The sequence below is a fragment of the Oryctolagus cuniculus genome, chromosome 18 (genome assembly GCF_051225735.1).
Source record: "Oryctolagus cuniculus isolate XC-2025 breed Fujian yellow rabbit chromosome 18, ASM5122573v1, whole genome shotgun sequence".
NCBI lineage: Eukaryota > Metazoa > Chordata > Mammalia > Lagomorpha > Leporidae > Oryctolagus > Oryctolagus cuniculus.
Window position 1 is genome coordinate 27,117,329 of NC_142884.1, and position 25,520 is coordinate 27,142,848.

At 50.4% G+C, this 25,520-nt stretch overlaps 2 protein-coding genes across 29 annotated transcripts in view; one reads left to right on the forward strand and one right to left on the reverse strand.

Moving 5' to 3' along the window:
* The window catches only part of ANKRD27 (ankyrin repeat domain 27), a 55,251-nt gene extending 46,729 nt beyond the window's left edge, over positions 1–8,522 (forward strand). For 4 of the 28 annotated variants that reach the window (XM_089318715.1, XM_070063557.2, XM_070063554.2 and 1 more), the window contains 5 exons: positions 1,578–1,739; positions 3,494–3,605; positions 5,877–5,946; positions 6,113–6,185; positions 7,282–8,522. In XM_089318715.1, coding sequence (XP_089174841.1) covers positions 1,578–1,739; positions 3,494–3,605; positions 5,877–5,946; positions 6,113–6,185; positions 7,282–7,506 — 642 coding nt within the window. In that variant the 3' untranslated portion in view covers positions 7,507–8,522. Of the gene's footprint in view, positions 1–1,577; positions 1,740–3,493; positions 3,756–5,876; positions 5,947–6,112; positions 6,186–6,245 lie in introns of all 28 variants that reach the window. The other 24 variants (XM_070063570.2, XM_089318716.1, XM_070063558.2 and 21 more) reach the window with 15 other exon arrangements.
* Positions 8,523–10,015: 1,493 nt separating this feature from the next.
* PDCD5 (programmed cell death 5) lies at positions 10,016–15,294 on the reverse strand. Its single transcript, XM_002721138.6, has 6 exons — positions 15,132–15,294; positions 14,298–14,335; positions 12,063–12,124; positions 11,209–11,300; positions 10,471–10,542; positions 10,016–10,172 (listed from the first exon to the last, which is right to left on the reverse strand). The coding sequence occupies exons 1-6, from the start codon at positions 15,195–15,197 to the stop codon at positions 10,125–10,127; spliced, it is 378 nt and encodes a 125-aa protein (XP_002721184.1). The 5' UTR covers positions 15,198–15,294; the 3' UTR covers positions 10,016–10,124.
* Positions 15,295–25,520: the final 10,226 nt, after the last annotated feature.

Consider the following 25,520-nt stretch of genomic DNA (forward strand, 5'->3'; position numbering starts at 1 on the left):
GGGGCGCCGAGCGGGGACGGGGCTCATGAACACGATCCGCCCGCCGTTCTCCGATGGGCCTGGGCTGGCGCCTCAGCGTCGGCACTGCTCCGTCGGGGACACAGACACTGCTGTGGCTGAAGGCCTGGGCCTCACCTCGTTTCCTCTGGGGGTGCTGTGACCTGAAGTGTGGGTTGCCAGTGCTCCTTTGTCTTCCTCTTCCTTTTTATTTGCAAGGCAGAGTTAGATACACACACACACACATACACACAGAGATTGAGAGAGAGACTGAGAGAGAGAGAGAGAAAGAGCGAGCGCTTCCATCCATTGGTTCACTACCCGGATGGCTGCAATGGCTGGGCCTGGGCCAGGCCAAAGCCAGGAGCCTGGAGCTTCATCCAGGCTCTCACATGGGTGGCAGGATGCAAGCCCTAGGCCATTAGCAGGGAGCTGGATGAGAAGAGGAGCAACCGGGACACAAATTAGCGTCGCAAGTGGTGGCTTTACCCTTACACCACAGCTCCAGCTCCCCCCCCTTTTTTTTTTAAAGATTTATTTATTGGGGCTGGCGGGTTAACACCCTGGCCTGAAGCGCCAGCATCTCATAGCTGCTGGTTCGAGACCCGACTTCTCTACTTCCTGTCCAGCTCTCTGCTATGGCCTGGGAAAGCAGTAGAAGATGGCCCAAGTCCTTGGGCCCCTGTACGCGCATGGGAGACCCGGAGGAGGCTCCTGGCTCCTGGCTTTGGGTTGGTGCAGCTCCGGCCGTTGTGGCCAATTGGGGAGTGAACCATTTGATGGAAGACCTCTCTCTTTCTCTGCCTTTCCTCTCTCTGTGTAACTCTGACTTTCAAGTAAAATAAATAAGTCTTTAAAAAAAAGTTTATTTATTTTATTTGAAAGGCAGAGTTACAGAGGGGGAGAGAAAGAGAAAGAGAGATCTTCCATCTGTTGGTTCACTTCCCACATGGCCACAACAGCAAGGGTTGGGCCAGGCCAAACCCAGGAGCCAGGAACTCCATCCAGGTCTCCCACATGTGTGGCAGGAACCCAGCACATGGCCCATTTTCCGCTGCTTTCCCAGGCCCATTAGCAGAGAGCTGGATTGGAAGTGGAGCATCTGGGACTCGAACGGGCACTCATACAGGATGCTGGTGTCACAGGCTTAACCTGCAGTGCCACAGCGCTGGCCCTGTCCTGGTTCTTGATAAAACGGTGTTGACTTTAGAACAAAGAATTTAAAGAAGCAGGGGAAAACCAACCTGTCCCAATCCACGTTACTCAAAGGCAGCTCATCTCGGTGGCCTTCAAACATGCGTGTCATTTAGCCCAGTCTGTTCGGCTGTTTTCCATGTACTGTCCTGCTTATCCAAGCCTTGGCTTTGTGGGGCTGCAGGTGCCCCGTGGGCGTCAGCTGTCCTCGCTTCTGCCGTGTTCTGCATTAGCCCCGGGTGCCGCAGGCCGTGCCTTTGTGCCTGAGCCTGTCTTCCCAGGGTCACTCTCCCCGCGACACCTGAAGCGACTAGGAGATGCTCCCCGCCGGGCCCCGCGTCCCCCTTCCCCAGCGCGCGTGCTGACGTGAGCCCTCCCTCCCCCAGCACGGGGCCGCCATCAACGCCTGCAACTACAAGGGCAACACGGCGCTGCACGAGGCGGTGATGGGGAGGCACGTGTTCGTGGTGGAGCTGCTGCTGCTGCACGGGGCGTCGGTGCACATCATGAACAAGAGGCAGCGCACGGCCGTGGACTGTGCTGAACGCGTGAGTGCGAGCGCTGCCGAGCCGGGGGACTCCCGCCCTCAGGGGCCTCCGAGTCCCTGTGCCGAAGCCTGTGGGCAGGCCTAGGTCCCGAGGCCCCGGGAGCTGGGACCCATCCTTTTGGGGTGGTGTTCCAAGGCCCGTCCCCTGCTGCCACCTGGCTGGCACACTTCCATGTGTCAAGTACTTGAGGGGAAGTAGCAAGTTAGCCTCTGCTGCAGTCCCTCTGTCTTAGCCGCAGCCCAGGGAGGGCGTGTTAGTGTGTGGGCGTCGCTGGTTCTGCAGAACTGTGACTCCAGCGTCCTGCCCTCTCCAGTGCTGTGGGTGGTGGCCGAGGACTGGGCAGAAGGGGGCTCTTTGCTTTTCCAGTTCTCACTCTGAAAATTTTTTTTTAAAGATTTATTTTTATTTGTTTATTTTTTTGACAGGCAGAGTTAGACAGTGAGAGAGAGAGAGAAGAGAAAGGTCTTCCTTCTGTTGGTTCACCCCCCAAATGGCTGCTACAGCCGACACACTGTGCCAGTCTGAAGCCAGGAGCTAGGTGCTTCTTCCTGGTCTCCCATGCGGGTGCAGGGCCCAAGGACATGGGCCATCCTCCACTGCCTTCCCGGGCCACAGCAGAGAGCTGGACTGGAAGAGGGGCAACCAGGACAGAACCGGCACCCCAACCAGGACTAGAACCCGGAGTGCCGGCACAGCAGGCAGAGGATTAGCCTAGTGAGCCACAGCACTGGCCCAGATTTATTTATTTATTTATTTTTGACAGGTAGAGTTAGACAGTGAGAGAGAGAGAGAGACAGAGAGAAAGGTCTTCCTTCTGTTGGTTCACTCCCCAAATGGCCGCTACCGCTGGGGCTGTGCTGATCCGAAGCCAGAAGCCAGGTGCTTCTCCCTGGTCTCCCATGTGGGTACAGGGGCCCAAGCACCTGGGCCATCCTCCACTGTCCTCCTGGGCCACAGCAGAGAGCTGGACTGGAAGAGGAGCAACCAGGACAGAATCCGGTGCCCATATGTTTTGCTGGTGCCACAGGCGAAGGATTAACCAAGTGAGCCATGGCACTGGCCCTATTTATTTATTTAAGAGAGTTAGAGAGAGAGAGAGAGGTCTTCCATCAGATGGTTCACTCCCCAATTGGCTGCAACAGTTGGAGCTGCACTGATCCAAAGCCAGGAACCAGGAGCCTCTTCCCAGTCTCCCATGCGGGTGCAGGGGCCCAAGGACTTGGGCCATCTTCTACTGCTTACCCAGGCCATAGCAGAGAACTGGATCGGAAGTGGAGCAGCTGGGTCTCGAACCGGCACCCATATGGGATGCCAGCGCTTCAGGCCAGGGCGTTAACCTGCTGCGCCACAGCACCATCCCCTCTCACTCTGAATTTTAATCTCGTTTGCTGACACGGTTGAGATGTTAAAGTCTCCATAAATCCAACCCACTTATTTCCAGGGATGTTTCCTAACAGAATTTGAAATATTTCAAACCCTGTTTAAATTCTTTCTCAGATGATGATGAGGGTGGGCATTGAGGACTCCACTCCCTGGCGGGCCCTCGGAGGCCTCCGGATAGCCATACAGTACCAGGCGCTGGTGCGGTCGGCAGGGGCAGAGCTGGGCTCCCAGGCCGGCAGCTTTCAGCACTGGGGCCTGTCGGTTTTGTCTGCACTTGCTTCTGAGCCCTTCCTGCCCAGCCACAGCAGGGCTGACCTGGGGCTCCCCAACAAGGACAGACTGTCACGGTCACCTCTCCTTTCAAATCGTAGAATTCCAAGATAATGGAGTTACTTCAGGTCGTCCCGAGCTGCGTCGCCTCGCTAGAGGCTGCTGGTGAGCCAGACAGCAAGGAGTGTGTTACTGTGAAGATCAGGAAAAAATGTGAGCGCTCACCTTCGTCCTGGCACCTCAGCCTGGGTTATCTGGAAATGCATGGGTACTTGCTGGCTCCCACTGCACTGTAACCGTAAATGTAGTTATGATCCGGACTCTGGTGGGGGATACGTGGACCAAAGAGATCCGTGTTCTGAAGTAAGTGGTGAGCATTTCTTAGTTTTTAAAGGGTTTATTGTATTTATTTGAAAGGCAAAGTTAGAGAAGGAAATAGAGAGGTCTTCCACCTACAGGTTCACTCCCCAAATGGCCGCAACAGCCAGAGCTGAGCCCGTCAGAAGCCAGGAGCCAGGAGCTTCTTCTGGGTCTCCCGCATGGGTGCAGGGGCTCAAGCACTTGGGCCATCTTCCACTGCTTTCCCAGACCATAGCAGAGAGCTCTATTGGAAATGGAGCAGCCGGGACTCACACGGGCAGCCGTATGGGATGCCGGTGTCACGGGCAGTGGCTTTACCCACTACACCACAGCCCCGACCCCAGGCTTCCTTTGGTACAGGTTTTCTGGTCTATCATAATGACATTTCTGAGGAAGCAGGACAGGAGGGCACAGCATCACCTCCAGGGCTCAGCTGGAAGCCAGGGGCAACCTCTGACACTATCTTTCATGCCTCATATTCCATGCCAGGTGTCCAAGCCATTTCCTGGACATCTAGGGAAAAATGCTACTTTTAAATTTCTTTTTGTTTTTAATTTGCAGGCATTCAGAGGTTGATGATAATTAGAACAACAGTGTTGGGACTATTTTCCATGTGCTGATTCACTTCCCAAATGCCTGTAAGAACCAGGGCTGGGCCAAGCTAAAATCAGGAGCCTGGAACTCGGTCTGGTCTCCCACATGGGTTGGAGGGACCCAAGTATTTATGCCACCGCCTGCTGCTTCCCAGGGTGCACATTGGCAAGGAAGGTGGACCTCAGAGCAGGCCTCCAACATGGGATGTGTGCATCTTTTTTTTTTTTTTTGACAGGCAGAGTGGACAGTGAGAGAGAGAGAGAGACAGAGAGAAAGGTCTTCCTTTGCTGTTGGTTCACCCACCAATGGCCGCCACGGCCGGCGCGCTGCGGCCGGCGCACTACGCTGATCCGATGGCAGGAGCCAGGTGCTTCTCCTGGTCTCCCATGGGGTGCAGGGCCCAAGCACTTGGGCCATCCTCCACTGCACTCCCTGGCCACAGCAGAGAGCTGGCCTGGAAGAGGGGCAACCGGGACAGGATCCGGTGCCCCGACCGGGACTAGAACCCAGTGTGCCGGCACCGCAAGGCAGAGGATTAGCCTAGTGAACCGCGGCACCGGCACTGGGATGTGTGCATCTTAAAAATTTTTGTGGTTTTGGCTTTTTTTTTTGTTTTGTTTAGAAGGTATCCTTGTTCCATCTCTTCTTTTTAAAATCACAACCCTGTGACTGTCTCACCATAATTGGCCATATGTAGTGAATGTAGGAAGTATCTGTGAGTTAAGGATGTATTTTCTTGTGGGGGGGGGGCTCACACAGCAATAAACAGGTGTTTGCTAATATGTTCCTTTAAGTAAGCAACAATTTTCTGAATTTCATTAGAACAGAAAAATGGAAAGTTTATTCACACTGCAAATTTTTAAAAATATATTTAGGGGTTGTCACTGTGGTGTAGCAGGTGGAGCCGCCTCCTGCAGTGCTGGCATCCCATATGGACACCAGTTCGTGTCCTGGCTGCTCCACTTCTGATCCAGCTCCCTGCTATGGCCTGGGAAAGCAGTGGAAGATGGCCCAGGTCCTTGGGTCCCTGCACCCGCGTGGGAGACTGGGAGGCTGCTCTTGGCTCCTGGCTCTGAATCGGTACAGCTCTGGCTGTTGAGGCCAATTGGGGAGTGGGCCAGCAGGTGGAAGACCTCTCTCTGCCTCTGCCTCTCTAACTCTGCCTTTCGAACACTTAAATAAAGCTTAAAGAAAGAGATACATTTATTTATTCTAATGGCAGATTATAGAGAGAATGAGAAAGAGATTCCATCTTGTGGTTCACTCCCCAAATGGCCACAGTGGCCGGAGCTTGGCCTGCCTGGAGCCAGGAGTTTCTTCTGGGTCTCCCATGTGAGTGCAGGGCCCAAGCACTTGGTCCATCCTCTGCTGCTTTCCCAGGCACATTAGCAGGGAGCTGGATCAGAAGTGGAGCAGCTGGGACTTGAACTGGTGTCCACATGGATGCCGGCACTGCAGGCAGTAGCTTTCCCCACTGTGCCACAGCACCGAGCCATATACTGCAATTTTAATTTATCCTTTTCTCTACAGGGAACTCAAAAATGTACGAGCTCCCCAATGAACCTTTCACAAGAGAGTTTTGCTTTGTGGGTCAGTTCAAGTGAGTATCCGGAGCTGCCTCCACTTTACAGTGGCTTTACAATCCCTTCTGATTGGCCGTGGACACATATGCAGTCATCTAATGCTGCCACCTTGTGGCCAGAGTGTTCACACCACCATCCCAAACATCTCTGTTGGGTTAATACTTAGTTTATTTTGGGTTTCAGGGGAAGGACTTCAAGGGAGATTATGGCAAGAGGTAGAAGTGTTCCTAATTTTACTGAAGGTTCTTTGCGTGAGGTGAGTTACTGAACCCTGTCTGATAATCCTATTATTATTATTTTTTTTTTTTTTTGACAGGCACAGTGGACAGTGAGAGAGAGAGACAGAGAAAGGTCTTCCTTTTCCATTGGTTCATCCCCCAATGGCCGCTGTGGCCGGCGCACCGAGCTGATCTGTAGCCAGGAGCCAGATGCTTCTTCTGGTCTCCCATGTGGGTGCAGGGCCCAAGCACTTGGGCCATCCTCCACTGCACTCCCTGGCCACAGCAGAGAGCTGGACAGGAAGAGGAGCGACCGGGACAGAATACGGCGCCCCAACCGGGACTAGAACTCGGTGTGCCGGTGCCGCAGGCAGAGGATTAGCCTGTTGAGCCGCGGCACCGGCCATGATAATCCTATTTTTTAAAACCTGGCTTTTCCAAAAGTAATCCATGGTAAACACACGTCCCCTTGATAGTCATCTTCATTTCCTTATCCCACACAAGGGTTAGCAGCTACAGAAAATACAGTCTTGAGTAGAACAGTCCAGACTACAGACATCATTGGCTGTTATATTTAATACCTTTCCAGGTGGAGACACACAGGTGCGAGGGGCCAGGGTGAGGCACGCGCGGGCTGCTGCAGTGCGTGTGGGGTAGTGGGATCCTTGCAGCCGCCCTGTGCTGTGAGCTCGAAGGGAAGGGATGAGTAGCGAGCACTGCATGGGGAGGCTCTCTGTGGCCATCTTTCTGTCGCATCATGTTGTAGATGGAAGGCTGGTACACAGTCCAGGGGCCAGTGAGGTGACTTGCCAGCAAAAAGTTTCCCTCCTTGCTGGTGAGACATAGAATTTACAGCTGTGGCAGATGCTTGTTGGGACAAACACATAAAAAATTCAAACTTGTTTCAGAGAAATCAGTGGTTCTTCTCAACATGGCGAATTTTGATCTCATATTTAATGTCCCACAGCTTAGCTGACAGGCCTGCAGATTGGTGGGAGGCCCAGCGTCTGTCAGCACGGGGATGTCAGAACTGGGATGATCCCACCCAGGACGGAGCACCCTGCCACAGTGAGCGCACAGCGGTGCTGACGAAAGGACGGTGCAGACATCGGTTGACTTGTACCTTTTCTTTAGCCAGAGAGGCAAGGAGACACCCTGAGACAGAGTAACATCCTGCCGGAGCCGAGCCGGCCTCAGACCGCGGACGGGGGAAGCAGCGAGCCGCCTGGGCTCAGACAGACTGCTCCGGCAAAGGCAGGCAGCAGGCGGCTGCAGCGCAGACACACAGTCGAGGGCCCTGACACCGCTGGCCACCCTGCCACGCCCCAAGAGGCCAGTAATTCCCAGTCCCAGCAGTAATCAGGGGTTGTTAAATCTGTGGCCAAGTGAGTATACCAGGTGCTGGGCACGAGCTCAGCCTGGTGCTAACGCTAGCACCCTCAAATAACTGGCTTGAAGAGAGGATTTTCTGGGGCGAAGGAAAGGAGACAAGACCCTTCAACTGCCCTCTTCAAGGCTAATGACCGCATGTGATCAAGAATGGACAGAAATTCCAGTGTTCATGGCCAGATCCTCAAGTCCGGGTGTGGGTCTCAGTGCCTGAGCAGGACCACCTCCTGCTGTCAGGGGCTACGCCTCTGGGATGTGTATGAACCAGTATGAACCAGCAAACCGCAAGCTAAGACAATTCCCCGACTTGGGGTGAGCTGAAGAGAAGCAGTTTAGGTTTCATGGTACCATGGGGGCCAGGCAGAAATGTCACATCTGAATGCACAAACAGGGCCTGGAAAACGTTCCTTTGTAAAAGCAAGACTTGAACCCAAAGATGCCTAAATGCCATTGTGATGTTCATTGTAGCGACATCTTACAACCAGCCTACACCATGAATATGGAAGAAGCTGGGTATAATTTTCTTCCCGCAGCACTGCACACGCGTACTCGCAGAAGTGTTTCCAGGAATGTCTTTCTTTTGAGAACCTCCCTTAAATGTCACACCCGACAGATGGTTACTAGAGTCGATTTGGCACATCTTTTCTTAGTCTTCTGATTCAAATCCAAACAGCACAAACCAGGTCAAAGTTACTTTAGGTTAGAATTTATGGCCACTTATTCCTTTTTATAAATTTCTATAGATTACACTGTTATTTTTTTATGTTACTGGTCTAGAGCTGCAAACATGGGTTTGTCCTGAGTACCTCCTCAGATAACTTTGTAATAAGGAAACGGTTTTGTGCATGTTCTTGGAAATACTTGTGTATGTATAGAAAGGAGCGGTGATTATTTTTCTACAAAGTAATTTATGATTTCTAATTTTCTAATGTGCCTTGGAAATGTGCCAAATGATGGAAAAGAAATAGTAAACTTTATGATTCTGAGTGTGTCATGGTATACTTTTCTAATGCGCTGTAGAACTGTTCGTAAGTGCCTTTCAAAGATTTAACCATTTAAAAACCCATTGCTGTCAGTAGCTGCAAGCAGCTTATAACAAAGTTGCTAAAAATCATCTAATGTCCCCCCAGCATTTTTACATGAGACCTAAAGCAAAATCAGCCTGTAATTGGAATTTTTAAAACTCCTGACCAAATTTTAAAAATTTTTTAGAATTTATTTGAAAGGCAGAGATACCCACACTTAGAAATCTCTCATCTGCTGGTTTGCTCCCCAAATGCCCACAACAGCCAGAGCTGGGCCAATCCAAAGCCAGGAGCCTAGAACTCCATCCATCTCCCATGTGGATATCAAGGACCCAAGTACTTCTACCGTGTCTCAGAGTATGCATTAGCATGCGTCTAGAACTGGGAGCAGAGCCAGGACACAGACCCAGGCACTCTAATAGCCACCTCTTAACTGCTGTGCCAAGTATGTGTGCCCCTCTTCCTGCACCCCTCCTTCCAAATTTTGACTCTGATAATCCTGTGTTCCTTTAAAAAACGTTCTTGATGGTTCTACTCATTGGTTTATTGAGGAATGGTTGCACTTGTTCCAGCACTGACTTTCTTCAACTGTAGTTACAAATTCAATACAGTAAATCTCAAATACAGCTCTGCTGGCTAAATCAGAGATGAGGACTATGAACCACATTTCCCATCACAGTTCTGATACTAATCCCATCCATCTTACTCACGTTATGAACATATTCGTGGGTTGTCTCACAAGATGAAGATGTCCAAAAGATTGCACTGAACAGTTTAGTTGATCCTTTACAAGTTAAATTTATGAGTAAGTGGAAACACAAAATAAGCAGTAACATATATGTGAAGCCTTCCGCAACCTTATCAGTTAAGAACTCAGAACACTTCTACCAAAACATTTTAACTGTTGAACTGTCTCAACTGAATTTTAAAAGTCATTTCTCTTACAAACGTGTTTCTTATTGTTAAGTACTACCAGTTATGTCCTACTGAATTTGATTATTTTTATTAGTGGAACTATTATTTAGTTGTGTTGGATGGAAATGATACTTGTTAGACAATTTAATCTCAATGCCTCAAAAAGCAGGTTATGAAGGATTAAAACCAGGAGTTTCCTCACATCAAATGTAAGTACTGCAGGAAGAGAAATGACTTGCTTGCTTTCAGAACCTAGTCTTGGAAATACTAGCTGTGGTCAGATGTTAAAGCTGATTCAGTTCCATCCGTGGGTCTTAATTCCGCCATGTAACAGGTCACTGCTATTTTCTTCTCGCTGAAGAGTGCTGGAGCAGCTTCTGTCTGCTAAGGACATTTCCCTACCTAATCCTTAGTCACAACTCTGAAGGATAAATCCATGCTGCTACACATTGAAAGCTTTTGATGGTGTAGGGGGAAGAGTCAAAGTGCAGATCTCCTGGTCCCTTGGCTATGGTACTAAAACAACTTGCCTGAATGGCTTTATTTTGCATAACAAGTTTATTTTTTAAAAGGCATATAGACAATAAACAAGGTAAACATGTTATCAGATCTGTTGCATTAAGTTCCAGTTTCTGAACAGTTTTTTAGTTAATAATCGTCATCTTCATCAGAGTCCATTACTTTTCTTCTGTTGAACTGGGGGAAGATGAAATGAGTGTCATAACATGTCTAATAAATCATAGCTCAGATTCCTGAGAAGAAAAACATCCACTTTCTTTAGCAAGACACTTCTGTGTGCCTTAAAACCACTCAGTGACCTACAAGGGTGCGGCTGGGAGACAAAAGCCTTCCACCCCCTTCAATATATTCCGCCTTTTTTCCAAAACTTCCCAGTGTTACAAGACGAAAGTGTCTACGGGCTGAGAGATTCTGATAGGGCGGATGTGCATCCAACACTAACATTTCTTTTGCCACGTGCATTTGGGAAACTTACTTTAACTGTTGTTTTCTTTTCTGTTTGTTGGCTTACTTTTTCAAGGATTTCTATTAAACCTTGTTCTGATACCTAGGATAACCAGAAGGAAAAACAGGACTTCTTTAAACAAAGAATTTACCATTTCAAAGTAAAAAAATATGAAGAACATCTTCATCATCATCAACAGAAGTACCAATCATGTTCACTACACTGCTGTGTTGTCTGGGGTACAAACAGACCACCTCTGCCCTGAGAAGCTTAGATGCCATCTTGAAGGAATAATCTCAAAATCCACCCACCGTCTCCCACACGTGTGGCTCTTGGTGTGAGGGGCTCAGGGGAAAGGGCTGATCCTGCTAGGCTGAGGGCAGCAGAGGGTTTGGGAGTGCAGGAGGGCTTCACAGAATACATGCAGCGTGCACGGCGTTATAGCGACACATAGAGTGACTGAGGGGTTCTGCCGAACAAGCCTGACTTTCCCCACACTGGCAAATGTTCGCCAGCATTACTGATAAACCTGGTTCCAGTGCAGGAGCAACGGTTTAACCTAGTACCGACACCAAGGTTCCACAGCAGTGTCAGGGATGAAGAGAAGCTAAGGATTTTAGGAAAGGCAATTATTTAGGATTTACGGTGGGTATGATGATTCTCTCCTTTAAAAATTTCTTTATGGAATGACTCAGCAAGAATTCTATCATCTGATGAATATGAAATTGACCTTTTGAAGCCATGTTTTGATAAAACAGGATAACATACCTTCCCACTCAGTTGTCCATATCTTGCCATCTGTATAAGGTAATTTTCTACTGCTTTAGTTTTTTCAGGCTTTACAAGTGCTAAGTTACTTACTGAAAAAAAAAAAATACATATGCAAAAGGTGTCAAAATTAAATGCACTTATATTGTACCTTTAAACTATGTGCTGACATTTCCAGAGCACTGCACAAGCCCCTGAGTGTGTCTCAACCAGTGAAGCTGACAGTGTTGTGACCCCTCTCAGAACCTGAGAGAACTGAAGGTCAGGCCTGTCAATCGCAAAGTCACATGGAGATAGCGGTGGGCCTGCAGTTAAACCTGGTAAACTAAGTTCTCAGCCTCCAGAAGTGTAAGTCTGCCCTCTGAGAGGCAACTTGTCTATCAGTGTGTAGTAGTGATGACGATACACCTACAGCTGTCTCTTCAAAACTCAAACTGGACTTCAAGGTGCAAGATGAGAACCAGCTTAGTCTGAATGGCTCATTTTATTCTTTCTGGTTTTTATTAAGAACACCCCAAACACAGACTGTAATTGAGAATATAATGCACCTCTAGGTTCCAACACCCCGTCAATAGGAGCAACTTTCTGATTGCTACTCTTTAAGAAGTGTTTCCTATAAATTTTACCTAACATGCACTTGGAGGATATTTCCTTGGTTAAGAGAACTGAGCAGGTAATTTGAACAGTTAAATACATTTCTATAGGTTTACAGATTTTACACTTTTTACAAAAATCTATTGCATGTTTTTTAGGTTAAACGCGTACTTAATCTAGATACGGCAGTAACTGCATGCGCATCTCCCAATTAAACTGACAAGCCAACGTTATGGAAACAGGAAGCTGAAGATGCTTACACCTGGCCCGGGCTGACTGATCCAGAACTTGGGCTAAGATACTGTTTCTCATCTCTGCTTCCCTACAACAAAAACATAGGTCAAACAAAATTAGAACTAAGCTCTCAGCATTTCTGCTGAACAGACAGAACAGTAACTCATGCAGTGTTTCCCAAGCAGACATCTACGGTATACACGGACTGCTACGGTGCGTGCTCTGCCCTCAACCAACCTTACGACATACGGGTGCACGCCGACCAGGCTGCAAGGTAAGTGCTACATTTTCCTAACTCAGGATGGAGCTTCAGTTCAACCACCATTACCAGTGATTTTTGAAGTGCACAGCGTGTGACAGATGCTAGAAACGTGTGGTGGTCCCCCACACCCCTGGCCTACAATGCTGGCTTCCAAAAATAAATATTTAAACAAGAGGGAGGGCTGGTGTTATGGAGTTAATGGATTAAGCCACCGCCTGTGACACCAGCTTCCCACCTGGGTACCAATTCAAGTTCCAGCTGCTCCACTTCTGATCCAGCAGCTCCCTGCTAATGCACCTGGACAGGCAGCGGAGACGGCCCACGTCCCTGGGCTCCTGCACTCAGCTGGCAGTCACAGATGAAGCTCCTGGCTTCTGGTTTCAGCCTAGCCCAGCCCTGGTCGTTGTGGCCAAAACTTGGGAAATGCACCAGTGGATGGAAGCTCTCTCCCTCTCTCTCTGACTTCCAAAAATAAATTAAAAAAATTTTAAAAAGACACTATGGAAAGGATGCCGGCATTTGGAAGGATGCTGATGCCAGGGAGGCTATGTGAAGCAGGCACAGGCAACTGGCCATCCAGACCCCATCCTGTACTTCAGGACTCTAGCTTGTTTCTTAGATGAGGAGGGGGAGTAAAATGGTTACTCTGCACTGTCCTTGCTTCTTCCCACTACCCAAGTACCAGACTGCCCACGCCCCCCCCCCCCCCAATAAAGCCCTTCCAGGAACTTAATACACAGAACAGAGATGCTCTGGCTGAATCAGAGGGAGGGCTGGGGCCCTTCATTCATGAAGCATGGTTTAGAGCTCCTGTGTGCTTGAGCCCTGCCACTAACTACTAGTACTGGACCTCACCGAAGGGAAGGCACCAGCAGTTGTTAAGACAGACACCTGGGGAATCAAGTAGCAACATCCTCAGTACAAGGTAAACAAGAAATAACCCAATCATGCGGAAAAGGACAACAAGGAAGCTTGTATCATCTGGCCCGAGGGGAGGCAGGGAAAAAGGGCCTCTGAGAATCTCAACTCCAAGCTCTGCTCTTGCAGAACTGTTGTTTGAACCGCACCCCCAGGTTGGTAGTTTGGATTTAAGAAGTCTCCGAAATGTGCCCCAGCGATGGCAGTCGCAAAAGTAAATCCTCTCTGGGGAAATCCAGGACAAAATTAACTGATTATAAAATGCACCCCATATTCAGATGCTAACTTGTAAGAAAACAAAGACAAAAAGTACACCTTAGAAGGGATGAAAGCCACGTCGTTTTGGTTTCTCTGTACTGCCCCGCTCACTACAGGGCTTCTCCTGACTGCTTCCCTCTGCCTTGTCAGTTTCTACAGAGCCCTGAGCCTGACACAAACCCAGTGCTCAGCAAGGGTCTGCTGAATGAGTGAAGGCACCAGGAGGTGGCGGGACAGGAGGAGGGGGAGAGGGGGAGCCGACCACAGAGTTTGTTTTCCAAGATGAAGACATTCTAGGGAGCTGTTGCACAGGACAGGGAGGGCCACTCAACAGCACACTCAGAAATGGCAGAAATGATACATTTTATGTTACTTGTTTTTTACCACAATTTCTAAACAGGTCACAAGCTGGGGTCTTTAGATATTTAGTCATGGACCCGCACCTGTGTGAAGTGCGTGCTCCTGGCTGGGGTGAAACAGCAGCGAGACGCCTGTAATGGTGGTATTCACTGCCGGACCACCAGCGGGGGAGCACTTGGACCCCGCTGCGCTCCACTCCCGGAGCGCTCCCACTATTTTACTCGTTTTCAGATGATCCCGGTTAGGCATAAAACAACAAAAACCACTGACTGCAATCCAAGTTTTTAAGGGGGGCTCCATACATGTTTATTTCATTAACCAGTTACTAATGAAGCTACCCTGGTGGTCATTTATGGGAAAAGCACTATCCCAGGAAGCTGCACACACCTGTTAAATACCGCGTGCACACACACACACACGTGGCAGAACCACGCTCCCAACAGTGCAGAGTGCCAGTTCATACCTGTGCTTTGCTTCCTGTTGCGCTGCATCGCCGGGATCCTGAAAAAATAATTTCACCTTTCAATTGACTAACTGCACAGAAAGGGGAAAAAAAAAAAAAAACACCAAAACTAGGAACGACCTAGTGTTTCCGCCCCGTGCAGTGCTGGCGACGGTTCACCAAATAATTCTACACGGGGCTTCGCAGAACGAGTTCCCCCTCGTGTTTCGGGCTTCGAAAATCATAATCCAATGGAATGTTTGAGAATCCAAACCACGCTGGGGAAGGGGCTTCCTGTACCCCCGAACCGTACCTTTCCGCGTCACTCTGGGGAACACCTGCGCCCCGGGGTCAGGACGCCGAGGACCCCACCCCCCCCACCCCCCCCGCGCCACGAAGGGCTTCCCGACCACCCCGGCCAGCCACGGCGCCCCTCTCCCCTCCGCCCGGAGTCCGGGTCAGGGGGCTTCGCGTCCAAGGTCCGGTGGCCCCCGCCTCCCTCCGGGCGGACCCTCTCCAAGGCTCAGGCCTGCTGGGTTCTCTAAGAGCGGATTCCTGCTCGGCCAGCACCGCTGAGGGCACCTGCGGACTAACGCCCGGCCGGCCGGGACCCCAGACCCAGGCAGGCCCGCAGGCGGTCGCCGCCGCCAGCCCACCACGCGACGCGGACAGGGACTGAGGCGGGCGACGGAGCCCTCCTTCCACGAGGCAGCCGGGGGGCAGCAGCCGGGGCCCCGGACCGCGGGGCACAACCCGGCCGCGGCGCCGGGAGCCTCCGCCTGAGGCCGCGCCCTCCACTCCGGGCGAGGGCGGCGCCCCGCAGGGGCCGGGCTGGGCGAGGGCGGGCGCGCTCACCCCGTGCTTCGCCTGCAGCTCCGCCAGCCTCTGCTTCCTCAGCGCCTCCAGCTCCTCGTCCGCCATGCTGTGTCCGTATGAGACACGAGAAGCCTCGACTAGTCTCCCGCTCACTCTGAAGGAGCTCCGGCAGCCCGTCAGCGCGAGCGCGGCCTTCAGCACTGCGCAAGCGCACGCAGCGCCCTAGGCATCACCAATCCAGCCCGGAGTCAGACACTCACAGTCCCTCCCAGACGCCGCTAGGGCGCCAGGGAGAGGCCTGATCGATTCTTGGCGCGGATGGAGGCTGGGGGCGGGGCCGCGGGCAGAAGCTTGGGGCGGAGACTTCGCCTTGGGGGAGAAAGTGAAATGAACACTAAGGCGTCCACTAGGATAACAGTGACAGGTACACTTAGTTGGCCTGTAATGGGCCAGCCGTCCATTGTCGCAGGTTACAGAGGCGGCACCAAGGCGCTCTGAGGGGCCCCGCGGGGTGATGGCAGTGTCCTGACGCTGGGCTGTAGCCATGGTTACCCGGCACCGACGTAACGCGGAACCACGTGGCCTACGGGGAAGCGGGAGCGCGGGGAGGTCGAAGCCCGGCGCTCGCCCACCCCGGAAGTGGGAGCGGGGCTGCGGGCGTGAGCCTCGCCCCCGCGCCCCGCCACTTCCAAGGTGGGTGGGGGGCCTCGCCTCGCTTTTTTAAAAATTGCGGCCAATTCTCCATTGGTTAGTGGCGTTAAGTACACCAACGCGAAGTTGGTCACCATCTGTGCCCCTGACTGCCGCCATGGCGCGTTCCCGCTCTGGGGGTGCCGCTTGCGGGTACCCTGAGTCCGTGAACCCACACAGAGCTTACTCTCTTGGGCTGGCCTCTTTTCCCGGGTGTAATGCCTTCACCTGTCATGCACGGGGCAGCACGCGGCAGAACCTTCCAGAACCCCACAGGCCACCACGCTGGGTTTATCCGCCCGTCCTGCCAGCGGGCACTCGGCGGGCTCGCCCGCTCAGGGTCCTGCCTGCACCTCTCGGTCGCGCGCCTTGGGGAGGAACTTCTGGACAGTCCAGTCATTCAGGGCTTCGGAGCTGAGCCATGGCCGTGCCATCTTCCACTGTGGCTGCACTGTTTTACATTCTCGGAGATTCTCACCAGCTGTTGTCATTTTCTGTTACTTATTTATTTGTTGGAGGGACACAGACCAACAGCTGCTGGTTCCCTCCCCGTGTCCACCACAGTGCCGGTGAGCACGGGTCTCCTGAGTGGGTGGCAGAGACTGGATGACTCCGGCTGCCTATCACCTGCCAGCTCCCAGGAGGCTGGGCTAGGGAGTGCAGCCAGGACCAAGCCCAAGTACCACAGTATGGGGCACAGGCATACTTTTTTATAGCAGCTGGCCTCGTGGGTAACATGATTTGTGCATCTGATTTGCATTTCCCTAATAGTAATGTTGAGCATCTTTTCATGTGCTTGTTGGCCACGTGGGTATCTTCTTTAGCAGGTATACTTTAGTGCTTGGCCCGTTTTTAAATTGGCTTTTTTTTCCTCCTAGAGTTGTAGGAATTCATTATATAATAAACACCAATTCCTTATCGGATAAATGATTTTGAAAAATTTTCTCCCATGGATTGACCTGTTATTGTGTTTTTTGATGCACAGAAGTTTCATTTTTATGAAATTCGTCTATTTTTTTCTTTTGTTGCCTGTGATTTGGGTGTCATGGCCAAGAAATAATGCAGTGTCATGAAGCTTTTCTCATAGGTCTTCTAGAAGTTCTGCAGTTTTAGCTGTTGTGCCCAGGTCTTTGGTCTGTTCTGAGTTTTTGTATTTGATGTTTGGTAAGGGTACAGCTTCTTTTTTTTCTTGATATCCAGTTTTCTAGCAGCATGTATATTGATAAGATTGTACATTTCCCATTGAGTGCTCTTAAAAAAAAAAAAAAAAGATTCATTGGGGCCAGCGCTGTGGCACAGCGGGTTAACACCCTGGCCTGAAGCGTCGGCATCCCAAATGGGCACTGGTTTGAGTCCTGGCTGCTCCTCTTCTGATCCAGCTCTCTGCTGTTGCCTGGGAAAGCAGTAGAAGATGGCCCAAGTCCTTGGACCCCTGAACCCCCATGGGAGACCTGGAGGAGGATCCTGGCTCCTGGCTTCGGATCGGCGTTGTGACCATCTGGGGAGTGAACCAGTGGATGGAAGACCTCTCTCTCTGTGTCTCTACCTCTCTCTGTAACTCTGTCTTTAAAATAAATAGAATAAATCTTTTTTTAAAAAAAAAAAAAAAAGATTGATTTATTTGAAAGGCAGAGTTACAGAGAGGCAGAGGCGGGGGGGTGATATTGAATTTTCTAAATACACAAAATTTTCTAAAAATACAACACACAATGTCTTCCCATTTATTTATGTCTAAAATAATTCTTGCAATAATGTTTTGTATTTTTGTTATTTACATCTTTCACCTCCTTGGTTAATTACTAAGTATTTTATCCTTTTTTTTTTTTTTTTGACAGGCAGAGTGGACAGTGAGAGAGAGACAGAGAGAAAGGTCTTCCTTTGCCGTTGGTTCACCCTCCAATGGCCCCCACGGGTGGCGCACTGCGGCTGGCGCACCGCGCTGATCCGAAGGCAGGAGCCAGGTGCTTCTCCTGGTCTCCCATGGGGTGCAGGGCCCAAGCACTTGGGCCATCCTCCACCGCACTCCCGGGCCACAGCAGAGAGCTGGCCTGGAAGAGGGGCAACTGAGACAGAATCTGGCGCCCTGACCAGGACTAGAACCCGGTGTGCTGGCGCCGCAGGCAGAAGATTAGCCTAGTGAGCCGAGGCGCTGGCCTGGACTGGAAGAACTGGCTCTCTGACGTGATATTCTGGCATTTCAAGTGACTGCTTAATCTGCTGCACCACAGTACTGGCCCCAAAAGGATGCTATTTTTATCTTCTGAATGCTTTTTAATTTGTAAAATGTACTATTCTATCAAACACTAAAGAAGCATTCAAAAGATTTTTACTGCAGTGTTGTGCTTCTATAGATTTCTTCTTGTCTTTATTATGGTTTTGTGCTCTTGTTTGCCATGTAACAGTTCATAGTGGATACACACTTTACTTTTAAAAGAGTTACTTATTTATTTGAAAGGTAGAGCGACACAGAGAAAGAGACAAAGAGTGAAAGAGATCTCCCATCCAATGGTGCACTCCACAAATGGCTGCTATTTATACTTCTTGTATAATACCCCATTTGAACAAGTTAAAGCAAAATTGTTCTGACACTTGTTACCATGGTAAGGAAGACTTTACACTATTGCCAATTCAGGCTCTATTCCGAATGTGAGTACAAGTGGGGATGTATAGCCAAGGAGACATCAAGGGTAGGAGGATTTCAGGCTGAGGGCTTAGACATTAGCAACCGTGGATGACAAACTTGATCAGATACCAAGGATGATCGATGCCAAGGGTAAGGCGATGACACAACAGGAGAGAGTCCCTGCATCCCAGCTCTCTCACTTTCTCACGGACTTTGCTTCTGCAGTTATCTCTCTTTCATCTGCATGTCAGTGTTTCTGTCTCTACTGGGTCACTGCCGTCAGCCCAGAGATACTCCATAATATCTTGCTTATTTTTTCTTAAAGATTTCTTTTGTTTATTTGAAAGGCAGAGTTACAGAGGTAGGGGAGGCAGGGAGAGATCTTCCATCCACTGGTTTACTACCCAAATGGCCACAATGGCTGAAGCCAGGAGACTGGACCTCCATCTGGATCTCCTGCTTGGGCAGCAGGGACTGCTTCCCAGACACATTAGCAGGGAGCTGAAACGGAAGTGGATCAGCCGGGAGGTGGGCATACCAAGTGGTGGCTGAACTTGCTGTGCCACAAGGCCCACCCCATATCTTCCTTCTTCAAAAACAACAGGAAAAACCCAACCTAACCTTATACCATATGTGAAAGTTAGCTTTTAGAAGAAGATGTCGAGGAAAAGCTTCATGACAACTGCATTTGGTAGTGACTTCCTAATTATGACACCAAAAGCACAGTCATCAAAAACAGATTGAACTTCTTCAAAATTAAAACCTAAAAAAAATTAAAAATTGCATCAAAACATACAACAGAATGAAAGGGCAGCCTCTGGAGTGGGAGAACATATCTGCAAGTCATCTGAGAAGAGATTGATAGCTTGAGTACATAAATAAATCATATATGACTCAACCACAAAAAAGCTTTCTTCCCCGTTTGTCTGTTTTCCAGTGGAGTAGGCAGCCACAGTGCCCAGCCGGATGGGCACAACCCCAAAGGCCCACTTGAACAGGGACTGGCCGTGGCGTGTGGCCACATGGTTCAAGCAGCAGGTGCACAGATTTATAGACACAAGACTTGGCGAATCCCATCCCGCTGTATCACCCCACATTGTGCATCAGTGACCCATCAGGCCCATGGAGTGGTGCCCCACTGTGAAGTTCCACACCAAGGTGTGGACCGACCATGGTGGGTATCCACGGAAAGATCCATGGAACGGTGGCCTGGATCTTTGGATACTCCGTGGATCTGAGGAGGCAGACAGCCACAGAGTCTCTGCAGGCCCCTTGTGCAGCGGCTGAAGGAGTACAGCTCACATTCATCCTGGGCCCCCAGGAAGGGGAACAGCACTGATGAAGAACTCAGATCGGCCCCCCAGCCAACAGGACCAGGGATGCCCGCCTGGAATGTCTGCAAGAAGGAGAAAGCCAGAGTCATCACCGAGGAGTAGAGCTGCAAGGTGTTTGTCTTTGCATGGCCTGTGCCAGTGCTCAGCTGTTTGGCATTCTGGCAAAAAGGGCCAAGGAAGCTGCAGAACGAGACACTGAAAAGAAAACATGCATTGTCGAGGACATGTAATACATTTGCACTCAAGCTGGGGAGGGGAAAGAAAACAACCTAATTTGAAAATGGACCTGGCCAGTGCCGCGGCTCACTAGGCTAATCCTCCGCCTTGCGGCGCCGGCACACCGGGTTCTAGTCCCGGTCGGGGTGCTGGATTCTGTCCCGGTTGCCCCTCTTCCAGGCCAGCTCTCTGCTATGGCCAGGGAGTGCAGTGGAGGATGGCCCAAGTGCTTGGGCCCTGCACCCGCATGGGAGACCGGGAGAAGCACCTGGCTCCTGCCTTCGGATCAGCACGATGTGCCGGCCGTAGCGCGCCAGCCGCAGCGGCCATTGGAGGGTACACCAGCGGCAAAAAGGAAGACCTTTCTCTCTGTCTCTCTCTCACTGTCCACTCTGCCTGTCAAAAAAAAAAAAAAAAAAAAAAAAAAAAAAAAAAAAAGAAAGAAAAAAAGAAAAAAGAAAGAAAATGGACCCAGGCCTTGAGTAAACATTTCTCTAAAGATATAAAAATGGCCAACAAGCATGTCAAAAGGTGCTCAACATCACTAATCACTGGGGAAATGCAAATGAAAACTATAGTGAGATACCACCTCACTCCCAGCACAGTGGCACAGTAAGCCAAGCTACAGCTTGCAAACAGACATCTTATATTGGAGCACCAGTTTGAGTCCCAGCTGCTCCACTTCTGATCCATCTCCCTGCTGATGTGCCTGGGAAAGCAGCAGATGACGGCCCAAGTGCTTGGGTCCCTGACACCCACATGGGAGACCCGGATGGAGTTCCTGCCTTCTTGCTTTGGCCTGGCTTATGCCTGGATGTTGGAGCCATTTGGGGAGTGAACCAATGGATGGAAGATCTCTCTCTTTCTGTCTCTCTGTAACTCTGCCTTTCAAATAAAAGATCTTAAAAAGAGAGCAGCATCCATGTATTCTTGTGAAACAAACCAATCAGAAACAGATGAGTATTGTGTGAGTCCCCTGTATGGTGTCACTTCATGTCATGAGTTCAGCTTTCAATGCAACCATATGTAGAGATGGAGCCCTTAAAGAGATGGCTAAATGGAGTCAGAAAAGTGTGGCCCTAATCCCATGTGACCCATGTGCTTAAAAGAAGGGGAAGAGACCCCAGGGACACATGCACACAGAGAAAAGGCCCCAAGGTAACTCAGAGGGGGTGTGGCCATCTGCAAGCGGAGACTAGAAGCTGCAGAAGAAGCAAAACCAGCCAACTTGCTCTTGGATGTCCAGCCTCAGTCCTGTTGTGTGAGGCCCCAGCTGGGGCTGCTCGTTCTGCTACACCAGAGTGCACTCACACTGCATTGTGAGGTCTCAGTCAGCAACGGTCGGCTTACATCAGGAGACTTCAAAAAGTTTGTGGGAATGGAGTTAAAAGGTAAAGATAAAAAAAAAAAAGAATTGATTTGGGCTTTGGTGCAGAATTTAAGACGCTGCTTAGGATGCCTGTATCCCGTGTTGGAGTGCCTGCATGCAGGTTCCAGCTCTGCTTCTGTCACACACCCTGGGAGGCCGCCTGTGATGGCTCAAGTACTTGGGTCCCTGCCACCCACATGACAGACCTGGCTGGAGTTCCAGGCTCCTGACCAGCTTGGCTCAATCCTAGGTGGTATGGGCATTTGGGAAGTAGGGGTATTTCTGTCTGTCTGCCTCTCAAGTATAAATAAATAAATGCACCCTCATAACCATACACCTTGACGCCTCTCCACTCCACATCCAACTCACCTGAATATCCTGTTGTCTTTCTTTTCAAAATACCTCCAGGATCCGACCCCTCGCTGCCTTTTCTTCCACATAGCCTTGGCCAAGCCATTTTCTTCTCTCATCTCGATGACGGGTGCTTTCCTAGCTGAGTGAGCAAGTGAGTATACGCTATGAGTGTTGAAGAAATGAATGATTTCAGTCTAAGTGTGTTTTACCAAGCACACTACGGAAATGTCGTTGAACTTTTTCCCATGCAGGCTGCAGGTGAGAATAAGTGACCACATAAGTGTCGCTGCTCCTCTGTCTCTCAGTATCTAATTTCTACCCAGTAAAGCATCACCAGGAGGCACACACACACACACACACGTGCACATGCACACATGGTGTCTCTGCCTAATTGAAAGTGTGGCCATTAGAACTTTGAGAGAAACCAGAGACTGATCATGCCAAGAACAAGATTGCCAGGGAATGTTTCACTTAGGATGGTGGATGGTGGAGCGGTGCAAGGGTGGCCTTCCTTCCTTCCTTCCTTCCTTCCTTCCTTCTTTCCTTTTTAATATTTATTTATTTTAAAGAGTTGCAGAGAGAGAGGGAGAGACACAGACACAGACACACACACACACATGCATACACACAGAGAGAGACAGAGACAGAGAGATTGAGATCTTCCATCTGCTGGTTCACTCCCCAAATGGCCCAATGCCTGGGGGGTGGGCCAGATTGAAGTCAGGAACCTGGAACTCCATCTAGGTCTTCCATATGGGTGGTAAGGGCCCAGGTACTTTGGCCATCTTCTGTTGCTTTCCCAGGCACAGCAGCAGGGAGCTGGATTGGCAGCGGAGCAGCCGGGACTCAGACAGGGACCCTTATGGGATGCCGGTGTTGCAGACTGCAACTTAACCTGCTGTAGCACAGTGCTGGCCGCAGCTCTAGTTTCAAAGATCATGGTGACTGCCCTGCACCCCTGAGCCTTTGCACTCCCCAAACACCAGGCCATCTCCTGGGGTTGGAGTCTATGACCTCTCACCTCTAGCATGGGCCGGAGTTGAAGGCATTATTTTTTGGTTTGGCCCAAAGGGACGCCTCAGAGTTGTGGCATTGCAATGTTTCTGCTCTCAGCTGGGCTACCTTAACATGTCCATTGCTGAACCAAAGCTGTCGTCCAGGTGGAGCTGGTGGTGGGAGGTGGAGCGGGTCGTGGCCAGGTTTGGGAAGCATTGCCTGCGGATGTGGGGAAGTGAGAGACCTTCTTGGGGTGCAGTCTCTCTGGTGCCCCACATGTCAGATGCTGGGAGTCCATGACAAGGCAAACAGATCCCAAAAAACTGGCAAAAATGCTCCACAGAGTTCTGAAATTCAGCCCTCATGAAAGAGAAGGAGGGGAGAGGGAGGGAAGGAGAGAGGGAGGAAGAGAAGGGGCCGTGGAGGTGCCACTTGGCCTCTCTGCTGCCATGTATTTAGTCTGAACACAGGAGATGCGGACAGAAGCCTCTGTGTCCGTCCATTTTCCTTTGCTAAAACAACACGCCTGAGGCTGGGTCATCTGTCGAGAGAAGATGTTTATTTAGCTCAGAGTTTTGGAAGCTGGGTGGCCCCATCAGCTCAGCCTCATGTGAGGCAGATTGCAACAGGGCAGGAACAGATGTGAGAGTGATCACACAGTGAGGCAGGAGTCCCGACAGCCAGGAGGGGCTGGTCTTGCTGAGACGCCTTCTTGCTGGAACTCCCTGGGGTCCCCTGAGAACTCTGATCATCTCACCTCTTCAAAGCCCCATCATCCCCTGACACTGAGGACCAGGCTTCAAACACACGAGCCCTTGGGGGACAAGCCACAAAGCGGTTCACAACGACCGTTCCTCTGTGTTTTCTGTCACTTCCACTTTTTGATGCTTGTAGCAGCACAGATGGTGCCTGAACCCCACAGGGCAGCGCCGGCAGAACAAAGGTGGGTTTTCTGCCGTGTTCAGCCCCGACTTTCTCTTCCCAGGGCAGGCCACCTTCTCCGCCCAGGTGTCCAGGGAGCCCCAAGTGCCTGGAGTCCTGGTGTCTCCTGCCAGCAGCAGAGGGAGCCCACACTCTACCAAAAGGCATCGCGTTGCTCATTAGAATACAAAGCAGAAAAATACCGTAATTGTTGTCCTATGCCACACAGAATGTCCTTACAGATGAGGCTTTAATCTCCCCCGTGCATCTCCGCTGCTGTCAATTCACGGTCCATTATGACGCCATATGCCTGGATTCACTTGGAGAACGCCACAGTGATCATGGCCCTGAGCCTGGGCTTCGGAGCTGTTTGTACACACGCTGAATTGCATATTGTGATCTCATACACTTAAAGCTTGTGGCTTAATAAGCTTTCTTGTATCTGTGTATTGGGCATGATACTGCAGCCAATCAATTGTTGTGTTGCAAAAATGTGCTGCTGCTGAATTCAGCTGTTACGTGACCCAAGAGGCAGAAGGAGGGTTTGGATGGTTAAGAACACCTGGAGGCACAGAAGAGAGTGGGGTGGGATTGTCTGTCGAGCAGGTGCCGACTTGCCTCTTGTCTGTTTCCAAGTAATAGATATTGATGCTGCTTTGCTCAGAGCAACCGGATTTCATATGCAGTTGCATGCAGTATGCAGAGTGGCTATTTTTCAGAGTCCGTTCACTGCTAAAGCGAGGTATGATGTCAGGATCGCAGGCCCCGGATTAGTCTTGTCACTAAGACACGCCGCGATTGTTCCTCACAATGCTCCTTCTGGGGGAAGAGAAAAACATCGGCCTTTCCCCCAGAGCACCCCTACTTTTCCTTCCCAAATCCTCAGGTGGGAAAACCTCAGCTCCATTTTCTTGACCTCCAGACCAGCCATCATCTCTGCCCTGCGGGAAAGGGGTCCAACAAAAAACACCTAGAAAAGAGTTTCTTGTCGAAAACCAGTTACAGAATCCTTCCCCTTGGAAGCAGCTCAGCTCAAGATCTCATGGCCACCAGCTGGGGTGACAGCTTCCTTCTCACTGTGACATCTCCATGCCAGAGGGCAAGAGCAGAGCTGAATTACCTGTCAGGACTTCCCTCTGGTAAACTAGAAAGTTAACAGGGCAGGACATTCCCGTGATCTCCCAACCTCCTTTATTTTTGGAGCTCCTGCTACTTAAAATGTCATACAGAATGCATCCCATCCCACATCAAATATAATGTACAAGTGCACAATAAATGACAGCAAAGGGCTTGGGTACTGACCGGCCCGTGTTCTGTATCGGCGGGTTCTGCAGCTCCAGACACAGCCAACTGCACATCAGAAATATTTGTTGCAAGGTTGGACTCTGTCACTGGCATCCCGTATCAGAATGCTGGTTCAAGTCCTGGCTGCTCTGCTTCTAATCCAGCTTCCTGCTAAAGCGCCTGGGAAAGCAGCAGTGGATGGCCCGAGTGCTTGGCTTGTGTACGTGATACAGATGAGTATATCCTGCATGTACATAAATACAGGCCCAGCAGACTGTGAACAGTCTGGAGGGAAAATGAATGCCTCTGGGGGCAGCTGGCTATTTCCAAGCCCTCTGAACGCTCATCTCCGTTCGGATGGAGCACGTAGATTCGTGACTGTCCCCTTACCCGGCTGACTTTGGCTTTCAGACTTGGATTTGCTTGCTGGTGTGTGGCCACGCTATGCCCCCATAGGGCACAAGGGCTGGGAGCTGAGGTGCTTCTCTTGGGTAATTTGTCTAAGAGTCAGATAAAAGAGGGTGTTTTAGTGCAAATCACACCCTTGTTTTACTCCAGCTGATTACTGCAAAGGCTGTGATCACGGATTATGGTTTTAGCAGACAAGTGATCCTTGGGTTGTCTTCAAGGGGTGAGAGACA